The sequence below is a fragment of the Oncorhynchus mykiss genome, chromosome 18, assembly GCF_057628025.1.
Source record: "Oncorhynchus mykiss isolate SJ-2025 chromosome 18, ASM5762802v1, whole genome shotgun sequence".
In the NCBI taxonomy this organism is placed as follows: domain Eukaryota; kingdom Metazoa; phylum Chordata; class Actinopteri; order Salmoniformes; family Salmonidae; genus Oncorhynchus; species Oncorhynchus mykiss.
In genome coordinates, this window is record NC_143039.1 from 46,497,385 (window position 1) to 46,518,097 (window position 20,713).

Here is a 20,713-nt window from a genome sequence, read left to right on the forward strand (position 1 = left end):
CTACCTCACTTGCTTTGGCAATGTTAACATGTTTCCCATGCCAATAAAGCCCCTTGAATTGTATAGTAGTCGTCATAGATACTTATGTTGCTGTGTCTCTCCGATGGAAAATGCATTGTGTGCATGTAAGTTCTGAAGTGTGCTTAAATGTATGCTGTGCGATTTGGTTGAATAAGAATGTCAGTCCAAACAGGTCTACTGGTACATAATGTACATCATAAGAGGTTGGTGGCACACACCTTAACTGGGGAGGACGGGCTCATAGCCATGGCTGGAATGGTAATCGAACTTATCAAACATATGGTTTCTTGTGCATTTCGATACCATTCCATTACAGCCATTATTATGAGCTGTCCTCCCCTCTGTAGCCTCCTGTGATGTACATTCTGTACACTCCTTGTGGGGACCTGAGAGTAAATCTGTTCGTCTCCATCTACAGTTCACAATAGGAACTGTCCCAAGATAAGAGGGAATGGTTGGAGACTGAAAATACTACAATTACACCTTCCAGAAATGTAAAATACAATGGATCACATTCACGCTGCAGGGCTACCATTCTAAACGATTTACATTACTAGTAAACCTATAGACATTTCCAAAATTCAAAGAGCCTGAAAAAGTTCACACAAGGAAACATTTATTAGCAAAATAACTAAATGAAAATGATTGAGTGTAAGGCCATTTTTCTAAATGAAATCACACCACACAAGAAATGTTAAATCACATCCACTATGTCAGATGTAACAGATGAGCAAATGCATTATTATTTTTAATAAAAAGTGTTTTAAAAACTTTGGACATGAATAGTTTGTAATATACAGGGGACATAGCATGCTAGGTGAGTGCATTTCAACTGCTTGGCATTAAACAGTGCTAATTACCCATCACACATTAATACTGCTGGACACAAGTCTCAGAATAAAATGTAAAATACTGCACTAGCACAAGAACTATAGAAATTGTTCAATGTGAGGGGAGATTGGGGGTGATTGATCCAATACATGTCTGGCATCCACCCACCAATGTGTAGATGGAAAGCCTATTGAGAGAAGAGGTGGAGAGAGCGAGAGGTTACAAATCAATTAATTATTTTAGATCCTGCCGAGTAGATGCATCACAAATAGCATGTCTGGTGGCGTGTTTATTTGATGTAAGGGAGTCATGCTGAGAACAAGGTCTCTTTCACAGATGAGCCCTGTAAGTATAATGTAGGAAATGTTTTGGCCTATAATCCATTATTCAAGTCCCTAGTAACGTAACTTACCTGCTTTTATGGCCAGTTGCCACAGCCCTAAGGCCCCCTGTGGCGATGGATATGCATCTTGCGGCTGAGGGTGCGGGCCAGCCGGTCCACGGTGGTGCCGATGTGGCCAAGCTCTTTGCTGGAGACGAGGCCGTCAATGTTTCCGCTGTACCACAGCACCCAGCCCCCCAGGGACATGAGCACGAACAGTGCTCCTGTGTACACCAGGAGGTCCCCAAAGTCCCTGCCTTTGATATTCAGAGGGACAAAGACTCCCACCAGCAAGGCGGTGCCACCCAGCAAGTCCATCAGCACTGCAAAGGCCAGGGCCAGTTTACAGTGGGACAGGCCATCACAGAGCCCCATGGTCACACCTACATGAGTTAGATATAAAAGTGGTTGGTATTAGTTTACAAAGATTTAAACAACGTTTGTATGGGACAAACAGGAACCCACTGGTCAAAACGGGTTAAATCAACGATGTTTCCACGACATTTCGACCAAAACAATGTAATGTAATGTTCATGTAATGAACTTAAATCAACGTGGAAAACTAATTGGATTTCCAAAAGTCATCAAGGTAAGAGAATCTCGTTTCTTTTTCACCCAACCTTTTAACCTAAATCCATTGACAGGATGACATTTTTGGATGATTTCACGTTAACTCACAACTCAACCAAATGTAGCCTAAATCAACTGAACGTTGAACTTGAGACCGCACCAGTGGGAAGGCAATATTTTAGAACATCAGAATAGCCTAACTAATTACATGTTCACTCCAAAGGAACAAAGAAAATAGTTAGGCTAGGGAGGCCACATTGTTTTCAAACCATTGGCTTGCCATAGTCGGTAGCGTACTTTGTCTGGAAAATGTGTCATGTTTTTAGTTTGACCTGGTGAAACTGATGTCGAATCCGACATCGTTTAATGTCTTCTTTTTAATTATCAAAAATAGTTATCTACCTGGACACGTTGTGTAATCTTCCGGAATTCGATCCCACCTTTTCACTTTTTTGCGTTTTTCTCAACGACCACTTTACCCCTCCCACAATTTCACCTGAGCCCCGCCCACAAACGGTATGCAAAAATGGTATAAGACATGTTATCATTGGTAGGCTAATAAGGCTAGAATATACAAATACAGTAGTTGATGTATGTGAAGACACGATTAAGTAGGTATAAAGTTAGTTTCACTGTAATTCTGATACATTTTCATTAGCCATCAGGAAGTCCGAAGCGTTACAAGTCGTAGGCATGTGCCCTCCCTTGAGGAGAAAAGCTGACGAATGTACCTGATGGGGAGCGGATGGGTATTAACTTGCGTCTTTTTTTTCTTTTTTTTTGCAGAACGAGGGAACAACTAAGGCAAAAGATTCGATGACCTTTCATGCGAAAACATGTGTCTTCAGTTGGCTTCCTTTTAGCTACATTTCAGCTTTGTGCCACCGATTTTGGAGCAGGTGAACTTACTAGATACAACTCATATGGCGAAATTGCATTTGAATATTAAAGTTAATTGTTTTACAGCTGGTGACATCACCGTGTCGAAGGATTAATGACAGTTTAAACACTTTCAGTACAATGTATGATCCATGATGGTGCTTATTATAATGCTACAATGTTGCCATGTGTAGCCTATCACAGATTTGCAAAACAACACTCAGCCCATGAAAGATGACTGATTCTCGGACAAGCACGAGGAATGCAACAGACACTAACTTGTCTTCCTCCTCCTGTCTAATTGTTATTTTACTAAGTTACTGCATTTACTATAGAAATGTATAAAAGCATGGTTAGCCTACTCTATAGACACTTATATTTAAAGACCTGCTCCTCCCTTTCTAGTTTATCAAACGACATAATTGTTAATTATGTGTCACTACCATTGACTGTGGTCCCTAAAGGTCTGTATATTGTTGTGGATGGATGTGACGTCTCCTTCCCCTTTGAGGAGAACATACAGAATACTAATGAGTTAAGCAACCCCTTATAAATATGTTCTCTTATCATGAAATGTCAGATAGTTCCGGGCTACTCGAACACAAGCAACATGATCTGCAGTTTATTGATTCATGTCACTAATTGGCTAGAAGTTCCACAGACCTGGAGGGTGAGGTAATTAAACTATCATCCCTCATGAATAGGGCTCTACATAATCACCTCTTGATACCTTCATCAACTCAATTAATAATGTAATTATGGTGTCATAGGTCAAGTGGTCAATAACTTTTCAGTGCATACCACCTGCTTCTGCCCATCACCTACAGGTTTAGAAACGAATGGGGGTTCCTTTCCTCCTTTAAGTGTCGACATCAAGGGATAGGAATGTAGACGAGAAGTTATTGACCTTCATGGGGATTCACTTACCAAAAGCTATAAGGCTTTGGTCACAGCCATTTGGCTCTAGCTTCAGAATGGTTTCCCCCCCTACATTCGAGAGATTTCTGTTCTCCCAACCTATTTTTTAGAAGAGAATAGATGTGTAAGAAAGGTTTGTAGTCTGTCACAGTATTAACTAAAAGCCACATTTTGTGATGTAGCCTATTACAGCAGTTACATAGAAAAATAGTGTTGGCTCCATCCTGAGTCATCCACTGGTTGGGCATGCTGTTTATGGTAATTGGATTATGTTTTGATAGCCATGAATCAAATACTATCTATCTTTCATTCAGTCAGATGGCGCAGCAGAATGATGATTTGAGGTGTTGCTGCATGATTCATGGATGGTAGAAGCACTGACACAAGCACATATTGCAGACACCGCATTCCTCCGTTTGAGAAGGAAATGTGAATAATTTGAGCACATATTGTTGTTTTGATGGTAGAGAAAGTTCATGAACAGGCACACCGTTCTGAGCTGTGGGTTTAAAGAAACTCCACCTGTACATGTTTTATTTGTTTTCATTGTTGAACCATTTAATACCTGAATATTTTTTTGTTTATTTTTTCATTTTCTTGCCGCGTTTTGATAGGTCAGTTACTGATAGGTCAGTAACCCATTTGCTGTACAATAAAACAATATAATTTGTGCAAAATGTAGTTATGGGTTTTTGTAGTTGGTATCTGTCTTCCTAGATATTAAATTGATCAGAAATGTGCTTGTGTTTATTACTAACTGGCTGGCCTCTGAACAATTGTCCAGAATTCCTCTGCTCAACACACACACAAGATTAGCGTTATTCCATGCCGACAGAGGGCATCCAAATTCCTTGTGTCCAGTCTTGATTCAAACAGATGTTTATTTGTAGCCTTGGTAGCTAAACTAACAAGATCAAGTCATTAAATCGAGGTCCATAATGTCGGATTTTGATGAATTCGAGAGACTGTTGACTGAAAATAAGAAAGGTGAGTGTTGTTGCACATTCATCCTACAGTAGCGGTTAATTTGACCATCGACAGTAGCTCCAATAGATTATTTAAACTAGGTATCATACCGGTAGCTCCCTGTCACTGCATTGCTGCTAACTAGCTTGCACAAGGCCTATAAGGTGTTTACCAAAACAATATTATGACAAGAGACTCACATGCTTGCTTGCACCTCTGCTGGCAATGTATAACAAAAAGGGTACTGTTTGACAGATAGCCATAGCTGAATAGCCATAGCTGAATAGCTAGCTACATCTGCAGGATTGACTAGTGACATTTTAAAATTGCGATCTGTCCATTACTTTTTGACTTGTGCTGCTATTAACTGCAGCACGCGGACTATCCGATAGCTTATCTAAAGGGTACTGTACATTTATGCAATGTAGAATGAGGGAATAGTGTTACAGATATGCCCACATATCGTCCTTTCTCTGCATGTTGATGGAGTGAATTTTGAATGGCCTTTTAACTCCTCTAACGTTAGCTATAACAGGAGTAGCAGCGTATGACAGTATTTTTCTTTCTCCGGTAGTATGCATAAGGCCTTTTCTCTCCTGCTGCGACTAAGGGATCCTGTGTCTTTGTCAGTGACTCAGCCCTACTCGCTTATACTTCCTCCCTCCCCCTTTTAGAGCGGGACAAGGAGAATCGGCACCGTCGGCGCACACTGTCCCGCAGTCGCAGCCGAGAGAGGAAGAAGAGGAGCTGGGAAAGGAGGAAGAGCAGGGCAAGCCGCAGCGACAGCAAGGACCATCAACACAGGCGCAGGTGGATACCGCTGTTCAAGTATTTGAAATGAGATCCATTCCCATTTTGTGCGAATAGTTGTCAGCTTTGTGGACCATTGGCTTGTTTCAACTATTTCTTTCCCCACCTTTATGCAACAGTAAACGGAATACCCATGTTTTAACTGTCATTTCAGCACACAGACTCAAAAACAATCCCAAGAGACTGTCGTGAGCTACAGCAATACAGCGGACAGTGACTTGCATGACACCTTCAAAGTATAACTGCTAATAATGAGTCAGCTGTCCATCTGTTGGTTAAGTACTGTACTTGGTGGTTGTGAGTACTAACGTTAGAATTGCTTCTTAATACAATTTCAAGGTAAGGGGTGAAGACTTGGATCTGTAGCTGTCTTAGAGGCTTGCTTTGAAGTCCGTGCTTATATTTTGGTCGATATCTGATGTCTAATTCATATAAAAATGTGACCATGTAGATTCCAGGAAGATAGAGTTCTGAAAGGAATGTGTTATAACTATCCATCCAAAATGTATATATTTTTAATATCCCTTTGATTCCCATACTTTTGTGCTATTCGTTGTCCTCTCTCCACACAGTCTCTGCATTGCAAGGCTATATGTCCATCTCTCCTGTCCTGTCCCCTACTGTTTCTCTCCTGCAGTCGCTCTCCAGCTCTGCACAGAGAGAAGAAGAAAGTGAGGAAGTACTGGGATGTTCCGGCACCAGGCTTCGAGCATATCACCCCCCTGCAGTACAACGCTTTGCAGGGTCAGTTTGGCAATACTTGTCAGCTCTCACTATAATAGTGTCACATCACAGTCCGTATTATGTCTGCTCAAAAGCAAAGGCTGTTGATGTGATATTGTATGAAAGTATTAAACTCAGTCCCTCTCTCACTTCATACATATACAGTACAAGTCAAACATTTGGACACACCTACTCATTCAATGTTTTTTCTTTATTTTTACTATTTTCTACATTGTAGAATAATAGCGAAGACATCAAAACTATGAAACAACACTAATGGAATCATGTAGTAACCAAAAAAGTGTTAAACAAATAAAAATATATTTTATATTCTTCAAAGTAGCCACCCTTTGCCTCAGCGCAAACCAGATGGGACAGCGTATCGCTGCAGAATGCTGTGGTAGCCATGCTGGTTAAGTGGGCCTTGAATCCTAAATAAATCACCAACAGTGTCACCAGTAAAGCACCATCACACCTCCTCTTCACGGTGGGAACCACACATGTGGAGATCATCCGTTCACCTACTCTGCATCTCACAAAGACACAGTTCGTCACCAAATTTGAACTCATCAGACCAAAGGACAGATTTCCACCGGTCTAATGTCCATTGCTTGTGTTTCTTGGCACAAGCAGGTCTCTTCTTCTTATTAGTGTCCTTTAGTAGTGGTTTCTTTGTAGCAATTTGACCACGACACCTGATTCACAGTCTCCTCTGAACAGTTGATGTTGACATGTGTCTGTTACTTGAACTCTGTGAAGCATTTATTTGGGCTGCAATTTCTGATGCTGGTAACTCTAATAAACTTCTCCTCTGCAGCAGAGGTACAGTGCCTTGCGAAAGTATTCGGCCCCCTTGAACTTTGCGACCTTTTGCCACATTTCAGGCTTCAAACATAAAGATATAAAACTGTATTTTTTTGTGAAGAATCAACAACAAGTGGGACACAATCATGAAGTGGAACGACATTTATTGGATATTTCAAACTTTTTGAACAAATCAAAAACTGAAAAATTGGGTGTGCAAAATTATTCAGCCCCCTTAAGTTAATACTTTGTAGCGCCACCTTTTGCTGCGATTACAGCTGTAAGTCGCTTGGGGTATGTCTCTATCAGTTTTGCACATCGAGAGACTGAAATGTTTTCCCATTCCTCCTTGCAAAACAGCTCGAGCTCAGTGAGGTTGGATGGAGAGCATTTGTGAACAGCAGTTTTCAGTTCTTTCCACAGATTCTCGATTGGATTCAGGTCTGGACTTTGACTTGGCCATTCTAACACCTGGATATGTTTATTTTTGAACCATTCCATTGTAGATTTTGCTTTATGTTTTGGATCATTGTCTTGTTGGAAGACAAATCTCCGTCCCAGTCTCAGGTCTTTTACAGACTCCATCAGGTTTTCCATCTTCCCATCAATTTTAACCATCTTCCCTGTCCCTGCTGAAGAAAAGCAGGCCCAAACCATGATGCTGCCACCACCATGTTTGACAGTGGGGATGGTGTGTTCAGCTGTGTTGCTTTTACGCCAAACATAACGTTTTGCATTGTTGCCAAAAAGTTCAATTTTGGTTTCATCTGACCAGAGCACCTTCTTCCACATGTTTGGTGTGTCTCCCAGGTGGCTTGTGGCAAACTTTAAACAACACTTTTTATGTATATCTTTAAGAAATGGCTTTCTTCTTGCCACTCTTCCATAAAGGGCAGATTTGTGCAATATACGACTGATTGTTGTCCTATGGACAGAGTCTCCCACCTCAGCTGTAGATCTCTGCAGTTCATCCAGAGTGATCATGGGCCTCTTGGCTGCATCTCTGATCAGTCTTCTCCTTGTATGAGCTGAAAGTTTAGAGGGACGGCCAGGTCTTGGTAGATTTGCAGTGGTCTGATACTCCTTCCATTTCAATATTATCGCTTGCACAGTGCTCCTTGGGATGTTTAAAGCTTGGGAAATCTTTTTGTATCCAAATCCGGCTTTAAACTTCTTCACAACAGTATGTCGGACCTGCCTGGTGTGTTCCTTGTTCTTCATGATGCTCTCTGCGCTTTTAACGGACCTCTGAGACTATCACAGTGCAGGTGCATTTATACGGAGACTTGATTACACACAAGTGGATTGTATTTATCATCATTAGTCATTTAGGTCAACATTGGATCATTCAGAGATCCTCACTGAACTTCTGGAGAGAGTTTGCTGCACTGAAAGTAAAGGGGCTGAATAATTTTGCACGCCCAATTTTTCAGTTTTTGATTTGTTAAAAAAGTTTGAAATATCCAATAAATGTCGTTCCACTTCATGATTGTGTCCCACTTGTTGTTGATTCTTCACAAAAAAATACAGTTTTATATATTTATGTTTGAAGCCTGAAATGTGGCAAAAGGTCGCAAAGTTCAAGGGGGCCGAATACTTTCGGAAGGCACTGTATCTCTGGGTCTTCCTTTCCTGTGGCGTTCCTCATGAGAGCCAGTTTGATCATAGCGCTTGATGGTTTTTTGCGACTGCACTTGAAGAAACTTTCAAAGTTCTTGACACAACAGAACTGATTGGCTCAAACGCATTAAGAAGGATAGAAATGCCCCAAAATAACTTTGATCAAGGCACACCTGTTAATTGAAATGCATTCCAGGTGACTACCTCATTTACCTGGTTGAGAGAAAGCCAAGAGTGTGCAAAGCTGTCATCAAGGTTAAGGGTGGCTACTTTGAAGAATCTCAAATATAAATATATTTTGATGTGTTTAACCCTTTTTTGGATACTACATGATTCCATATGTGTTATGTCATAGTTTTGATGTCTTCACAATTATTCTACAATGTAGAAAATAGTAAAAATAAAGAAAAACCCTTGAATGAGTAAGTGTGTCCAAACTTTTGACTGGTGCTGTACATAAATATATAGTCATACATAGTCATACAAAACATTAAGAACAGCTTCCTAATGTTGAGTTGCACCCCCCCATGCCCTCAGAACAGCCTCAATTTGCCAGGGCATAGACTCTACAAGGTGTCGAAAGCATTCCACAGGGATAATGACCCATGTTGACTCCAATGCTTCCCACAGTCAGGGGCGCAACTTTCACTGGGGTCAGGGACATGAACCGCCTCCCCCCCGACTCATTCTGAAATAACAGTTTTATAATTGCACTGTGATACAAAATGTGGCTCCGGTGTGCTTTAGGACCATGTGGATGCCTCAGAGCGGTCGGATAGGCTGTTTTCCGGTTTCAGCCAGCTGGATTTAGGATCGCACGGACACCACAGAACGTGCGGACAGACTGTGTGAAGGCAAAGCTTCTGAAAGGCTGGCGTATAGGACCAGCAAGGGAGAGATGATTAGAGGCCGCTGCTCTCTGTGTTGTGCTTTTTCTCAGAGTTGTAAAAGCAAGCAGGCTGCAGGCCCAGACGGCATCCCCAGCCGCGTCCTCAGAGCATGCGCAGACCAGCTGGCTGGTGTGTTTACGGACATATTCAATCAATCCCTATCCCAGTCTGCTGTTCCCACATGCTTCAAAAGGGCCACCATTGTTCCTGTTACCAAGAAAGCTAAGGTAACTGAGCTAAACGACTACCGCCCCGCAGCACTCACTTCCGTCATCATGAAGTGCTTTGAGAGACTAGTCAAGGACCATATCACCTCCACCCTACCTGACACCCTAGACCCACTCCAATTTGCTTACCGCCCAAATAGGTCCACAGACGATGCAATCTCAACCACACTGCACACTGCCCTAACCCATCTGGACAAGAGGAATACCTATGTGAGAATGCTGTTCATCGACTACAGTTCAGCATTTAACACCAGAGTACCCTCCAAACTCGTCATCAAGCTCAAGACCCTGGGTCTCGACCCCGCCCGGTGCAACTGGGTACTGGACTTCCTGACGGGCCGCCCCCAGGTGGTGAGGGTAGGTAACAACATCTCCACCCCGCTGATCCTCAACGCTGGGGCCCCACAAGGGTGCGTTCTGAGCCCTCTCCTGTACTCCCTGTTCACCCACGACTGCGTGGCCACGCACGCCTCCAACTCAATCATCAAGTTTGCGGACGACACAACAGTGGTAGGCTTGATTACCAACAACGACGAGACGGCCTACAGGGAGGAGGTGAGGGCCCTCGGAGTGTGGTGTCAGGAAAATAACCTCACACTCAACGTCAACAAAACTAAGGAGATGATTGTGGACTTCAGGAAACAGCAGAGGGAACACCCCCCTATCCACATCGATGGAACAGTAGTGGAGAGGGTAGTAAGTTTTAAGTTCCTCGGCGTACACATCACAGACAAACTGAATTGGTCCACCCACACAGACAGCATTGTGAAGAAGGCGCAGCAGCGCCTCTTCAACCTCAGGAGGCTGAAGAAATTTGGCTTGTCACCAAAAGCACTCACAAACTTCTACAGATGCACAATCGAGGGCATCCTGTCGGGCTGTATCACCGCCTGGTACGGCAACTGCTCCGCCCACGACCGTAAGGCTCTCCAGAGGGTAGTGAGGTCTGCACAACGCATCACCGGGGGCAAACTACCTGCCCTCCAGGACACCTACACCACCCGATGTCAGAGGAAGGCCATAAAGATCATCAAGGACAACAACCACCCGAGCCACTGCCTGTTCACCCCGCTATCATCCAGAAGGCGAGGTCAGTACAGGTGCATCAAAGCTGGGACCGAGAGACTGAAAAACAGCTTCTATCTCAAGGCCATCAGACTGTTAAACAGCCACCACTAACATTGAGTGGCTACTGCCAACACACTGACTCAACTCCAGCCACTTTAATAATGGGAATTAATGGGAATTGATGTAAAATATATCACTAGCCACTTTAAACAATGCTACTTAATATAATGTTTACATACCCTACATTATTTATCTCATATGTATATGTATATACTGTACTCTATATCATCTACTGCATCTTTATGTAATACATGTATCACTAGCCACTTTAAACTATGCCACTTTGTTTACATACTCATCTCGTATGTATATACTGTACTCGATACCATCTACTGCATCTTGCCTATGCCGTTCTGTACCATCACTCATTCATATATCTTTATGTACATATTCTTTATCCCTTTACACTTGTGTGTATAAGGTAGTAGTTTTGGAATTGTTAGCTAGATTACTCGTTTGTTATTACTGCATTGTCGGAACTAGAAGCACAAGCATTTCGCTACACTCGCATTAACATCTGCTAACCATGTGTATGTGACAAATAAAATTTGATTTGATTTGATTTGAAGCAGAACATAAACTGGCTACTCTTTAGTTGACTGATCTAGCTGGCAAGGTAACTGCTGTTTGACAGAATTTGTTTATTTTTATTCCAAATGCCGAGCTAGTAGTGTAACTGACATGTTACGTTAACCAATGTTTCATCCCCTCTCGACTGAAATAAATGAACTTCTAGCAGCGAGTTAATTGTAAAATTGATTAAACAAAACTAGATTATCAAATTTTAAAATGTTCAGGAGAGAAGTCCAGGACCACGGAGCTCAGTAACTAAAACAATTTCTACCACGACCTGTTGTAATTTTTGGTACTGTTAGAAGAAAATGAAAATGGGACCGTAATTGATATTTATTTACCGACCTGACTAAAAAAGAAGAGAGAAAATGGCATTTTACCCAATATGGCCTTATAAATCAGTGTATACCAGTGTTTAAGCCTACGCAAGGTCAATGACGGCCAGCCAACAGCGTTGTAGAGATGACAATGATGTGGTAGATGTTTTATCTACACAAAATAATATATATCACATTTACATAAGTATTCAGACCCTTTACTCAGTACTTTGTTGAAGCACCTTTGTCAGCGATTACAGCCTTGAGTCTTCTTGGGTATGATGCTACAAGCTTGGCACACCTGTATTTGGGGAGTTTCTCCCATTCTCCTCCTTAGATCCTCTCAAGCTCTGTCAGGTTGGATGGGGAGTGTCGCTGCACAGCTATTTTCAGGCCTCTCCAGAGATGTTCGATCGGGTTCAAGTCCTGGCTCTGGCTGGGCCACTCAAGGACATTAAGAGACTTGTCCTGAAACCATGCCTGTGTTGTCTTAGCTGTGTGCTTAGGGTCTATGTCATGTTGGAAGGTGAACCTTCGCCCTAATCTGAGGTCTTGAGTGCTATGGAGCAGGTTTTCATCAAGCATCTCTCTGTACTTTGCTCCGTTCATAGTTTCTTTCCTCGGCCCTGACTAGCCTCCCAGTCCCTGCCACTGAAAAACCTCCCTGAGCATGATGCTGCCACCACCATGCTTCACCGTAGGGATGGTATTGGACAGGCGATGAGCGGTGCCTGGTCTCCTCCAGACGTGACACTTGGCATTCAGGTAAATGAGTTCACTCTTAGTTTCATCAGACCAGACAATCTTGTTTCTCATGGTCTGAGAGTCCTTTAGGTGCCTTTTTCCAAACAGGCTGTCATGTGCCTTTTACCCAGGAGTGGCTTCCATCTGGCCACTCTACCATAAAAGCCTAATTGGTGGAGTGCTGCAGAGATGGTTGTCCTTCTGGAAGGTTCTCCCATCTCCACAGAGGATCTCTGGAGCTCTGTCAGAGTGACCATCGGGTTCCTGGTCACCTCCCTGACCAAGGCCCTTCTCTGCCGATTGCTCAGTTTGGATGTGCGGCCAGCTCTAGGAAGAGTCTTGGTGGTTCCAAACTTCTTCCATTTAAGAATGATGGAGGTTACTGTGTTCTTGGGGACCTTCAATGCTGCTGAAATGTTTTGGTACCCGTACCCAGATCTGTGCCTCGACACAATCCTGTGTTGGAGCTCTACGGACAATTCCTTCGACCTCATAGCTTGGTTTTTTCTCTGACATGCACTGTCAACTGTGGGACCTTATGTAGACAGGTGTGTGCCTTTCCAAATCATGTCCAATCAATAGAATTTACCACAGGTGGACTCCAATTAAGTTGTAGAAACATCTCAAGGATGATCAATGGAAACAGGATGCACCTGAGCTCAAATTCGAGACTCATAGCAAAGGGTCTGAATACTTATGTAAATAAGGTATATATATATATATATATATATATATATATATATATATATATATATATATATATATATATATATATATATATATATATATATATATATATATGTATATATATATATATGTATATATATATATATACATTTTCAGAAATAGCTAAAAACCTGTTTTCACTTTGTCATTATGGGGTATTGTGTGTAGATTAATTAGGAAAACAAAATATTTGATACATTTTAGAACTAGGCTGTAACATAACAAAATGTGGGAAAAGTTTGAATACTTTCCGAATGCACTGTATATAAAAAAGTATGTCGACACCCCTTAAAAATAGTAGATTCGGCTATTTCAGCCACATCCTTTGATGACAGGTGTATAAAATCGAGCACATGGCCATGCAATCTCCATAGACAAACACTGACTGTAGAATGGCCTTACTGAAGAGCTCAGTGCACTAGCTGCCTCGGTCAACTAACGTCTAGGAGCAACAACAGCTCATTCACAAAGTGGTAGGCCACACAAGCTCATAGAATGGGACCTCCGAGGGTGCTGAAGAGCGTAAAAATCATCTGTCCTGGGTTGCATCACTCATTACCGAATTCCAAACTGCCTCTGCAGCACAATAACTGTTCCTCCACGAAATGGCTGAGGATCCGCTAAGATCACCATGCGCAATGCCAAGCGTCGGCTGATGTGGTGTAAAGCTTGCCACCATTGGACTCTGGAGCAGAATTGTTTGGTGCTGGAGAAATAATGATCTGGGGCTGTTTTTCATAGTTTGAGCTAGGTCTCTTAGTTCCAGGGAAGGGAAATCTTAAGGCTACAATATACAATGACATTCTAGCGGATTCGGTGCTTCCAACTTTGTGGCAGAGCCCTGACCTCGACCCCATTGAACACCTTTGGGATGAATTGGACTGCGAGCCTGGCCTAATAGCACAACATCAGTGATCGACTGCTGAATGGAAGCAAGTCCCCGCAGCAATGTTCCAACACCTAGTGGAAAGCCTACCCAGAAGAGTGGAGGCTGTTATAGCAGCAAAGGGCAGACCAACTCCATATTAATGCCCATGATTTTGGAATGAGATATTCGATGAGCAGGTGTCCACATGCTTTTGGTCATTTAGTGTACCTACCATAGCCAGTTCAGCTCTAGCTAGCCTCTAGCTATCTGCCAGGTAGCAGTATCTAACAGCTTTTGTGTGTATGGAAATGTTTTGTGGCCTTTGTTTTGTCCCGTTTTAACAGAAGTACATTTGAACCATTGTATCATTAGCTAGAGCTAGCCAAAAGTTGGGTAACGTTAGCTAGCTAGCTCACTAACCTTTGCTATTATTTTTGCCTCAATCACACTAGACTTGAATCAAATGATTAAACCAGCAGCCAAACGATTGAAGGCTAATATATTCTGACATTTCTTCAGTGTAATGTGAGTTTTTATTAGTCAGTAAAGCAATGTAACGTTATTCAACTGTTAGTTTATCTAGTTAATTCCCTACCTTTCACGGTGACACATTATAAACAGCTCTACAGGCTACACTGCCATGGTGTACAGTCCGTACACAACACTATGCTCATCATATCCCAGCAGGGTCAGGCAGCCAGGGAAGACCGATGGATACAATGAATGGTGAGTGAATGGATACAAATTCCATCTTGTGTTGATGGTTGGCTACAATCTGGGAATCATGGTAATTTCAATTATTGAACCATTGATTCTATTCTTGGATAATATAATGTATAAATGTACACCAAGGTAATTCTTTGTCATGCTTCATCTGAGCAGGATCAGATGGTGACAGGGGTCATGGTCAGGCAGCCAGGGAAGACCAGTCTGTGACAGTGCTGAGGAGAAGTTCTGCAGATGCAACATTTTATTCTCTCTGTGCAGCAAACACTGGACAAGTAAGAAGCTTCAAAGATTTAAACTATTTTAAGGCAGTCTGACAAACATTTCCAAACGGTATCAAGGGTTTTTCCCGATGATGCAAAACAACAGGTCAAACAAAAAAATTTGAGGAAGACCTGGGAGACACTATTGATGATGATGAATGGATACAGATGTGTTAGAATGCCCAGTCATGTTCATATAATCTCAGGCATAAATTATTGCAGTTTATGATCATCCATATAACATATTATTTGCCAGTTAAATGGAACATCATGCACTCAGAAATGTTATTCTTCTGCTGGAGGTGTAAAACACAAACGGGGCCATATTTGCATAATTCATGGTCTTGTGAAGGCTGGCTTAATTCTGGCAAAGAGTATGTTCTTTTATCTCCACATGTCTACCGATTCTTTCTGTATTTGTTTGCTTATAAATGTTGATACTGGAGGCGTTTATCAGACGAAACTGTAACCTAGCATTTATAGAGGCTAAGACATGCATTGCCATTAATTGGAAGGTTGGTTATCCTTCGATAATGTCACATTGGAAGTTCTGCATCAGTTCTGCAAACTCAACTCGTCGTGTTTGGAGGACAAAGAATGCTGAGTTGCATCCAAAGAACACCATACCTACTGTGAAGCATGGGGATGGAAACATCATGCTTTGGGGCTGTTTTTCTGCAAAGGGACCAGGACGACTGATCCGTGTAAAGGATTGAATGAATGGGGCCATGTATCGTGAGATTTTGAGTGAAAACCTCCTTCCATCAGCAAGGGCATTGAAAATTAAACGTGGCTGGGTCTTTCAGCATGACAATGATCCCAAACACACCGCCCGGGCAACGAAGGAGTGGCTTCGTAAGAAGCATTTCAAGGTCCTGGAGTGGCCTAGCCAGTCTCCAGATCTCAACCCCATAGAAAATCTTTGGAGGGAGTTGAAAGTCTGTGTTGCCCAGCAACAGCCCCAAAACATCACTGCTCTAGAGGAGATCTGCATGGAGGAATGGGCCAAAATAACAGCAACAGTGTGTGAAAACCTTGTGAAGACTTACAGAAAACGATTGACCTCTGTCATTGCCAACACAGGGTATATAACAAAGTATTGAGATAAACTTTTGTTATTGACCAAATACTTATTTTCCACCATAATTTGCAAATAAATTCATTAAAATCCCTACAATGTGATTTTCTGGATTTTTTTCTTCTCATAGTTGAAGTGTACCTATGATGAAAATTACAGGCCTCTCTCATCTTTTTAAGTGGGAGAACTTGCACAATTGGTGGCTGACTAAATACTTTTTTGCCCCACTGTATCTGTCGAGCAGCAATGTATTTGGCTGCCTGGATTAACAGCAGCCCAAAAAATTAGCCTCACGTTGGCAGCCTCCTCATTCTTTAAACAGACAGCAGTGGCTGCTATCATTCATGGCTATTATTGACATGGAGATACTTGTAGGACTGTAGGCATGCATGGGGCGAGTGAAAGAAACATATTTGCTCTTTCATCAACGTATGACTCTGTAAAAAGACTGCTATCTAACTTTGGGTTCGGGATGTCCTGTGGGTGGGGTGGGGGGGGGGGGGGACTGTTTGTCTTGTCACTTGTTTTTCTGTCCATGTGTACCTTCTTACAAATAATAATAAAAAACATTTGATCACTGTTCTAACTCTGTTTGCTGTCTCAGGCCATTGCAGGGTTGAATGGGATGCAGCTGGGGGACAAGAAGCTCCTGGTCCAGAGAGCCAGTGTTGGGGCCAAGAACATAGCGCTGGTGAGTACCAGAGATGATAGACTACAGAGAGAGGCACACTTTACAAATGGATGCTGTTCAATATAAGACAGAGATGAGGGAAAAAAGGAGTGATATTTTGGGGTAAGTTAGGACCTAACTATCCCCTCTGTTTCAGATGTTCTCTCCTGTTTTGTGCCTTACTGAACACAAGCCTTCTTCGATCCACCTCCACTGACCTAAAACATCAAGCTCGGTTTCATAACTTAATCAGGACAATCCAGAGCTGATTAAGAAATTAACTAACCGTATGCACCACTGCAAAGTAGACAGTATTATTACAAAAACAAGTTGGCAAATGAATAACGGTTTCATATTTTTCTATTTCGCTTTTTTCTTTCATTTACTTCGTTTTTACACCATAAACATTCTAAAACGTTTTCTAAAAGTATCTCATGTTCTTTCAACTTTCCCAATAACCAAAACCTCTCCCCTCCCCTCACCAGACAGGTAAGAACCAGACCCTGGTGACCCTCCAAGTGCCAGGCCTGATGCCCACCTCCATGGCCTTGCTGGGTGGCCTGCCCACTGAGGTGCTCTGCCTGATGAACATGGTGGTTTTGGAGGAGCTGCTGGATGACGAGGAGTACGAGGAGATCGCGGAGGACGTCCGCGGTGAGTGCAGCAAGTACGGCCAGGTGAAGAGCATCGAGATCCCCCGACCTGTGGATGGACTTGAGGTCCCAGGCACTGGGAAGGTGAGGACGGGGAGGGGAATAGGGGTACCTGGGTATTAGGATGGGATAGGATAGGGCATGGGGTGTTTGTTGCAGTGTTTTGAGGAGAGTTTGGGTTGTTGTTTCAAAGTGAATTCGTTCAGTTCAGGTGAAATTATTGAATCTCCTTGGGGAAATGTGTCTTTCGCCTCCCATCAAACAAGCATAACAATTCATAACTTATCACTCTTGCCTAGGTTTTTTGGTAATACAGTGCCTTGCGAAAGTATTCGGCCCCCTTGAACTTTGCGACCTTTTGCCACATTTCAGGCTTCAGACATAAAGATATAAAACTGTATTTTTTTGTGAAGAATCAACAACAAGTGGGACACAATCATGGAGTGGAACGACATTTATTGGATATTTCAAACTTTTTTAACAATTCAAAAACTGAAAAATTGGGCGTGCAAAATTATTCAGCCCCCTTAAGTTAATACTTTGTAGCGCCACCTTTTGCTGCGATTACAGCTGTAAGTCGCTTGGGGTATGTCTCTATCAGTTTTGCACATCGAGAGACTGACATTTTTTCCCATTCCTCCTTGCAAAACAGCTCGAGCTCAGTGAGGTTGGATGGAGAGCATTTGTGAACAGCAGTTTTCAGTTATTTCCACAGATTCTCGATTGGATTCAGGTCTGGACTTTGACTTGGCCATTCTAACACCTGGATATGTAGATTTTGCTTTATGTTTTGGATCATTGTGTTGTTGGAAGACAAATCTCCGTCCCAGTCTCAGGTCTTTTGCAGACTCCATCAGGTTTTCTTCCAGAATGGTCCTGTATTTGGCTCCATCCATCTTCCCATCAATTTTAACCATCTTCCCTGTCCCTGCTGAAGAAAAGCAGGCCCAAACCATGATGCTGCCACCACCATGTTTGACAGTGGGGATGGTGTATTCAGCTGTGTTGCTTTTACGCCAAACATAACGTTTTGCATTGTTGCCAAAAAGTTCAATTTTGGTTTCATCTGACCAGAGCACCTTCTTCCACATGTTTGGTGTGTCTCCCAGGTGGCTTGTGGCAAACTTTAAACAACACTTTTTATGGATATCTTTAAGAAATGGCTTTCTTCTTGCCACTCTTCCATAAAGGCCAGATTTGTGCAATATACGACTGACTGATTGTTGTCCTATGGACAGAGTCTCCCACCTCAGCTGTAGATCTCTGCAGTTCATCCAGAGTGATCATGGGCCTCTTGGCTGCATCTCTGATCAGTCTTCTCCTTGTATGAGCTGAAAGTTTAGAGGGACGGCCAGGTCTTGGTAGATTTGCAGTGGTCTGATACTCCTTCCATTTCAATATTATCGCTTGCACAGTGCTCCTTGGGATGTTTAAAGCTTGGGAAATCTTTTTGTATCCAAATCCGGCTTTAAACTTCTTCACAACAGTATGTCGGACCTGCCTGGTGTGTTCCTTGTTCTTCATGATGCTCTCTGCGCTTTTAACGGACCTCTGAGACTATCACAGTGCAGGTGCATTTATACGGAGACTTGATTACACACAGGTGGATTGTATTTATCATCATTAGTCATTTAGGTCAACATTGGATCATTCAGAGATCCTCACTGAATTTCTGGAGAGAGTTCGCTGCACTGATATTAAAGGGGCTGAATAATTTTGCACGCCCAATTTTTCAGTTTTTGAATTGTTAAAAGAGTTTGAAATATCCAATAAATGTTGTTCCACTTAATGATTGTGTCCCACTTGTTGTTGATTCTTCACAAAAAAATACAGTTTTATATCTTTATGTTTGAAGCCTGAAATGTGGCAAAAGGTCGCAAAGTTCAAGGGGGCCGAATACTTTCGCAAGGCACTGTAGTTTTTCCAATGCAATAATAAATCAATCCCTTTGTGTGTGTAAACATGTATCATAGTTTTTTGCTGTAGAGTTACATTTAACATGGTTGTCTGGTTCCATACAGAATGCCCATACACCCACTTTCCTATCCTTTCTTTCCCTCTCTCTCCCTCCTTCAGATCTTTGTGGAGTTCATGACCCTGTTTGACTCCCAGAAGGCCATGCAGGCGCTGACAGGCAGGAAGTTTGCCAACAGGATGGTGGTGACCAAGTACTGTGACCCAGACGCCTACCACCGCCGAGACTTCTGGTAGACCTGAGAACCAGAGAGAGGGAGAGAAGCAGAGTTTCATGTTATTTATGTAACGATATTAATATTTATGAGCATCACAACACTCAACTTTTTGCACTTTTTTAAAGAGGAGGCGTAGAAAGTTCATTTAAGGCCACTTATCACTGAAATCAGCAGAATTGGTTGAAGTATTACTTTTGTCCTCGTCGCTTATGATTTCATTCAATGAATCAAGTTCAATCATGATTTTAACCATTTATTTTGTCCATGCCTGAGCCTCAGGTACCAGTTGTTTATTGTTACACCAAATGACCAACAGTATGTGAACACCTGCTCATCGAACATCTCATTCCAAAATCATGGGCATTAATATGGAGTTGTTCCCCCCTTTGCTGCAATAACAACCACCACTGTTCTGGGAAGGCTTTCCACTATTTGTTGGAACATTGCTGCGGGGACTTGTCCAAGAGCATTAGTGAGGTCAAGGCACTGATGTTGGGCGATTAGGCCTGGCTCGCACTTGGCGTTTCAATTAATCTCAAAGGTGTTCAATGAGGTTGATGTCAGGGCTCTGTGTAAGCCAGTCAAGTTGTTCCACACCGATCTCGACAAACCATTTCTGTATGGACCTTGCTTTGTGCATAGAGGCATTGTCATGCTGAAACAGAAAAAGGCCTTCTCAAACTGTTGCCACAAAGTTGGAATCGTTTTGCATGTCATTGTATGCTGTAGCGTTAAGATTTACCTTCACTGGAACTAAGGGGCCTAGCCCGAACCATGAAAAACAGCCCCAGATCATTATTCCTCCTCCACCTAACTTTGCAGTTTGCATTATGCATTGGGGCAGGTAGCGTTCTCCTGGCATCCGCCAAACCCAGATTCATCCGTCAGACTGCTAGATGGTGAAGCGTGATTCATTACTCCAGAGAACGCCTTTCCACTGCTCCGGAGTCCAATGGTGGCAAGCTTTACACCACTCCAGCCGACGCTTGGCATTCTGCATGGTGATCTTAGGCTTGTGTGTGACTGCTCAGCCATGGAAACCCATTTCATGAAGCTCCCGACAAACAGTTCTTGTTCTGACGTTGCTTCCAGAGGCAGTTTGGAACTCGGAATTGAGTGTTGCAACCGAGGACA

At 42.6% G+C, this 20,713-nt stretch overlaps 2 protein-coding genes across 2 annotated transcripts; one reads left to right on the forward strand and one right to left on the reverse strand.

The window, feature by feature from the left end:
* Positions 1–620: 620 nt before the first annotated feature.
* On the reverse strand, positions 621–2,315 carry LOC110496175 (transmembrane protein 238). Its single transcript, XM_036952708.2, has 3 exons — positions 2,207–2,315; positions 1,265–1,617; positions 621–1,039 (listed from the first exon to the last, which is right to left on the reverse strand). The coding sequence occupies exon 2, from the start codon at positions 1,607–1,609 to the stop codon at positions 1,292–1,294; it is 318 nt and encodes a 105-aa protein (XP_036808603.1). The 5' UTR covers positions 1,610–1,617; positions 2,207–2,315; the 3' UTR covers positions 621–1,039; positions 1,265–1,291.
* Positions 2,316–4,440: 2,125 nt separating this feature from the next.
* On the forward strand, positions 4,441–20,452 carry LOC110496176 (splicing factor U2AF 65 kDa subunit). Its single transcript, XM_090206657.1, has 8 exons — positions 4,441–4,588; positions 5,242–5,377; positions 5,532–5,567; positions 6,012–6,139; positions 12,405–12,424; positions 16,669–16,755; positions 17,220–17,471; positions 19,464–20,452. Exons 1-8 carry the CDS (start codon positions 4,540–4,542, stop codon positions 19,596–19,598), a joined length of 843 nt encoding a protein of 280 aa, XP_090062783.1. The 5' UTR covers positions 4,441–4,539; the 3' UTR covers positions 19,599–20,452.
* Positions 20,453–20,713: the final 261 nt, after the last annotated feature.

What these genes read in the sequence shown, in the direction of transcription:
- LOC110496175 (XM_036952708.2), bottom strand. Translation starts at nt 1,609, where the DNA reads ATGGGGCTCTGTGATGGCCTGTCCCACTGTAAACTGGCCCTGGCCTTT.
- LOC110496176 (XM_090206657.1), top strand. Translation starts at nt 4,540, where the DNA reads ATGTCGGATTTTGATGAATTCGAGAGACTGTTGACTGAAAATAAGAAA. An exon ending in GTTGACTGAAAATAAGAAAG is followed by an intron (nt 4,589 to 5,241) that starts GTGAGTGTTGTT and finishes TCCCCCTTTTAG; the next exon opens with AGCGGGACAAGGAGAATCGG. An exon ending in GGGTCAGTTTGGCAATACTT is followed by an intron (nt 6,140 to 12,404) that starts GTCAGCTCTCAC and finishes GGTCTCCTCCAG; the next exon opens with ACGTGACACTTGGCATTCAG.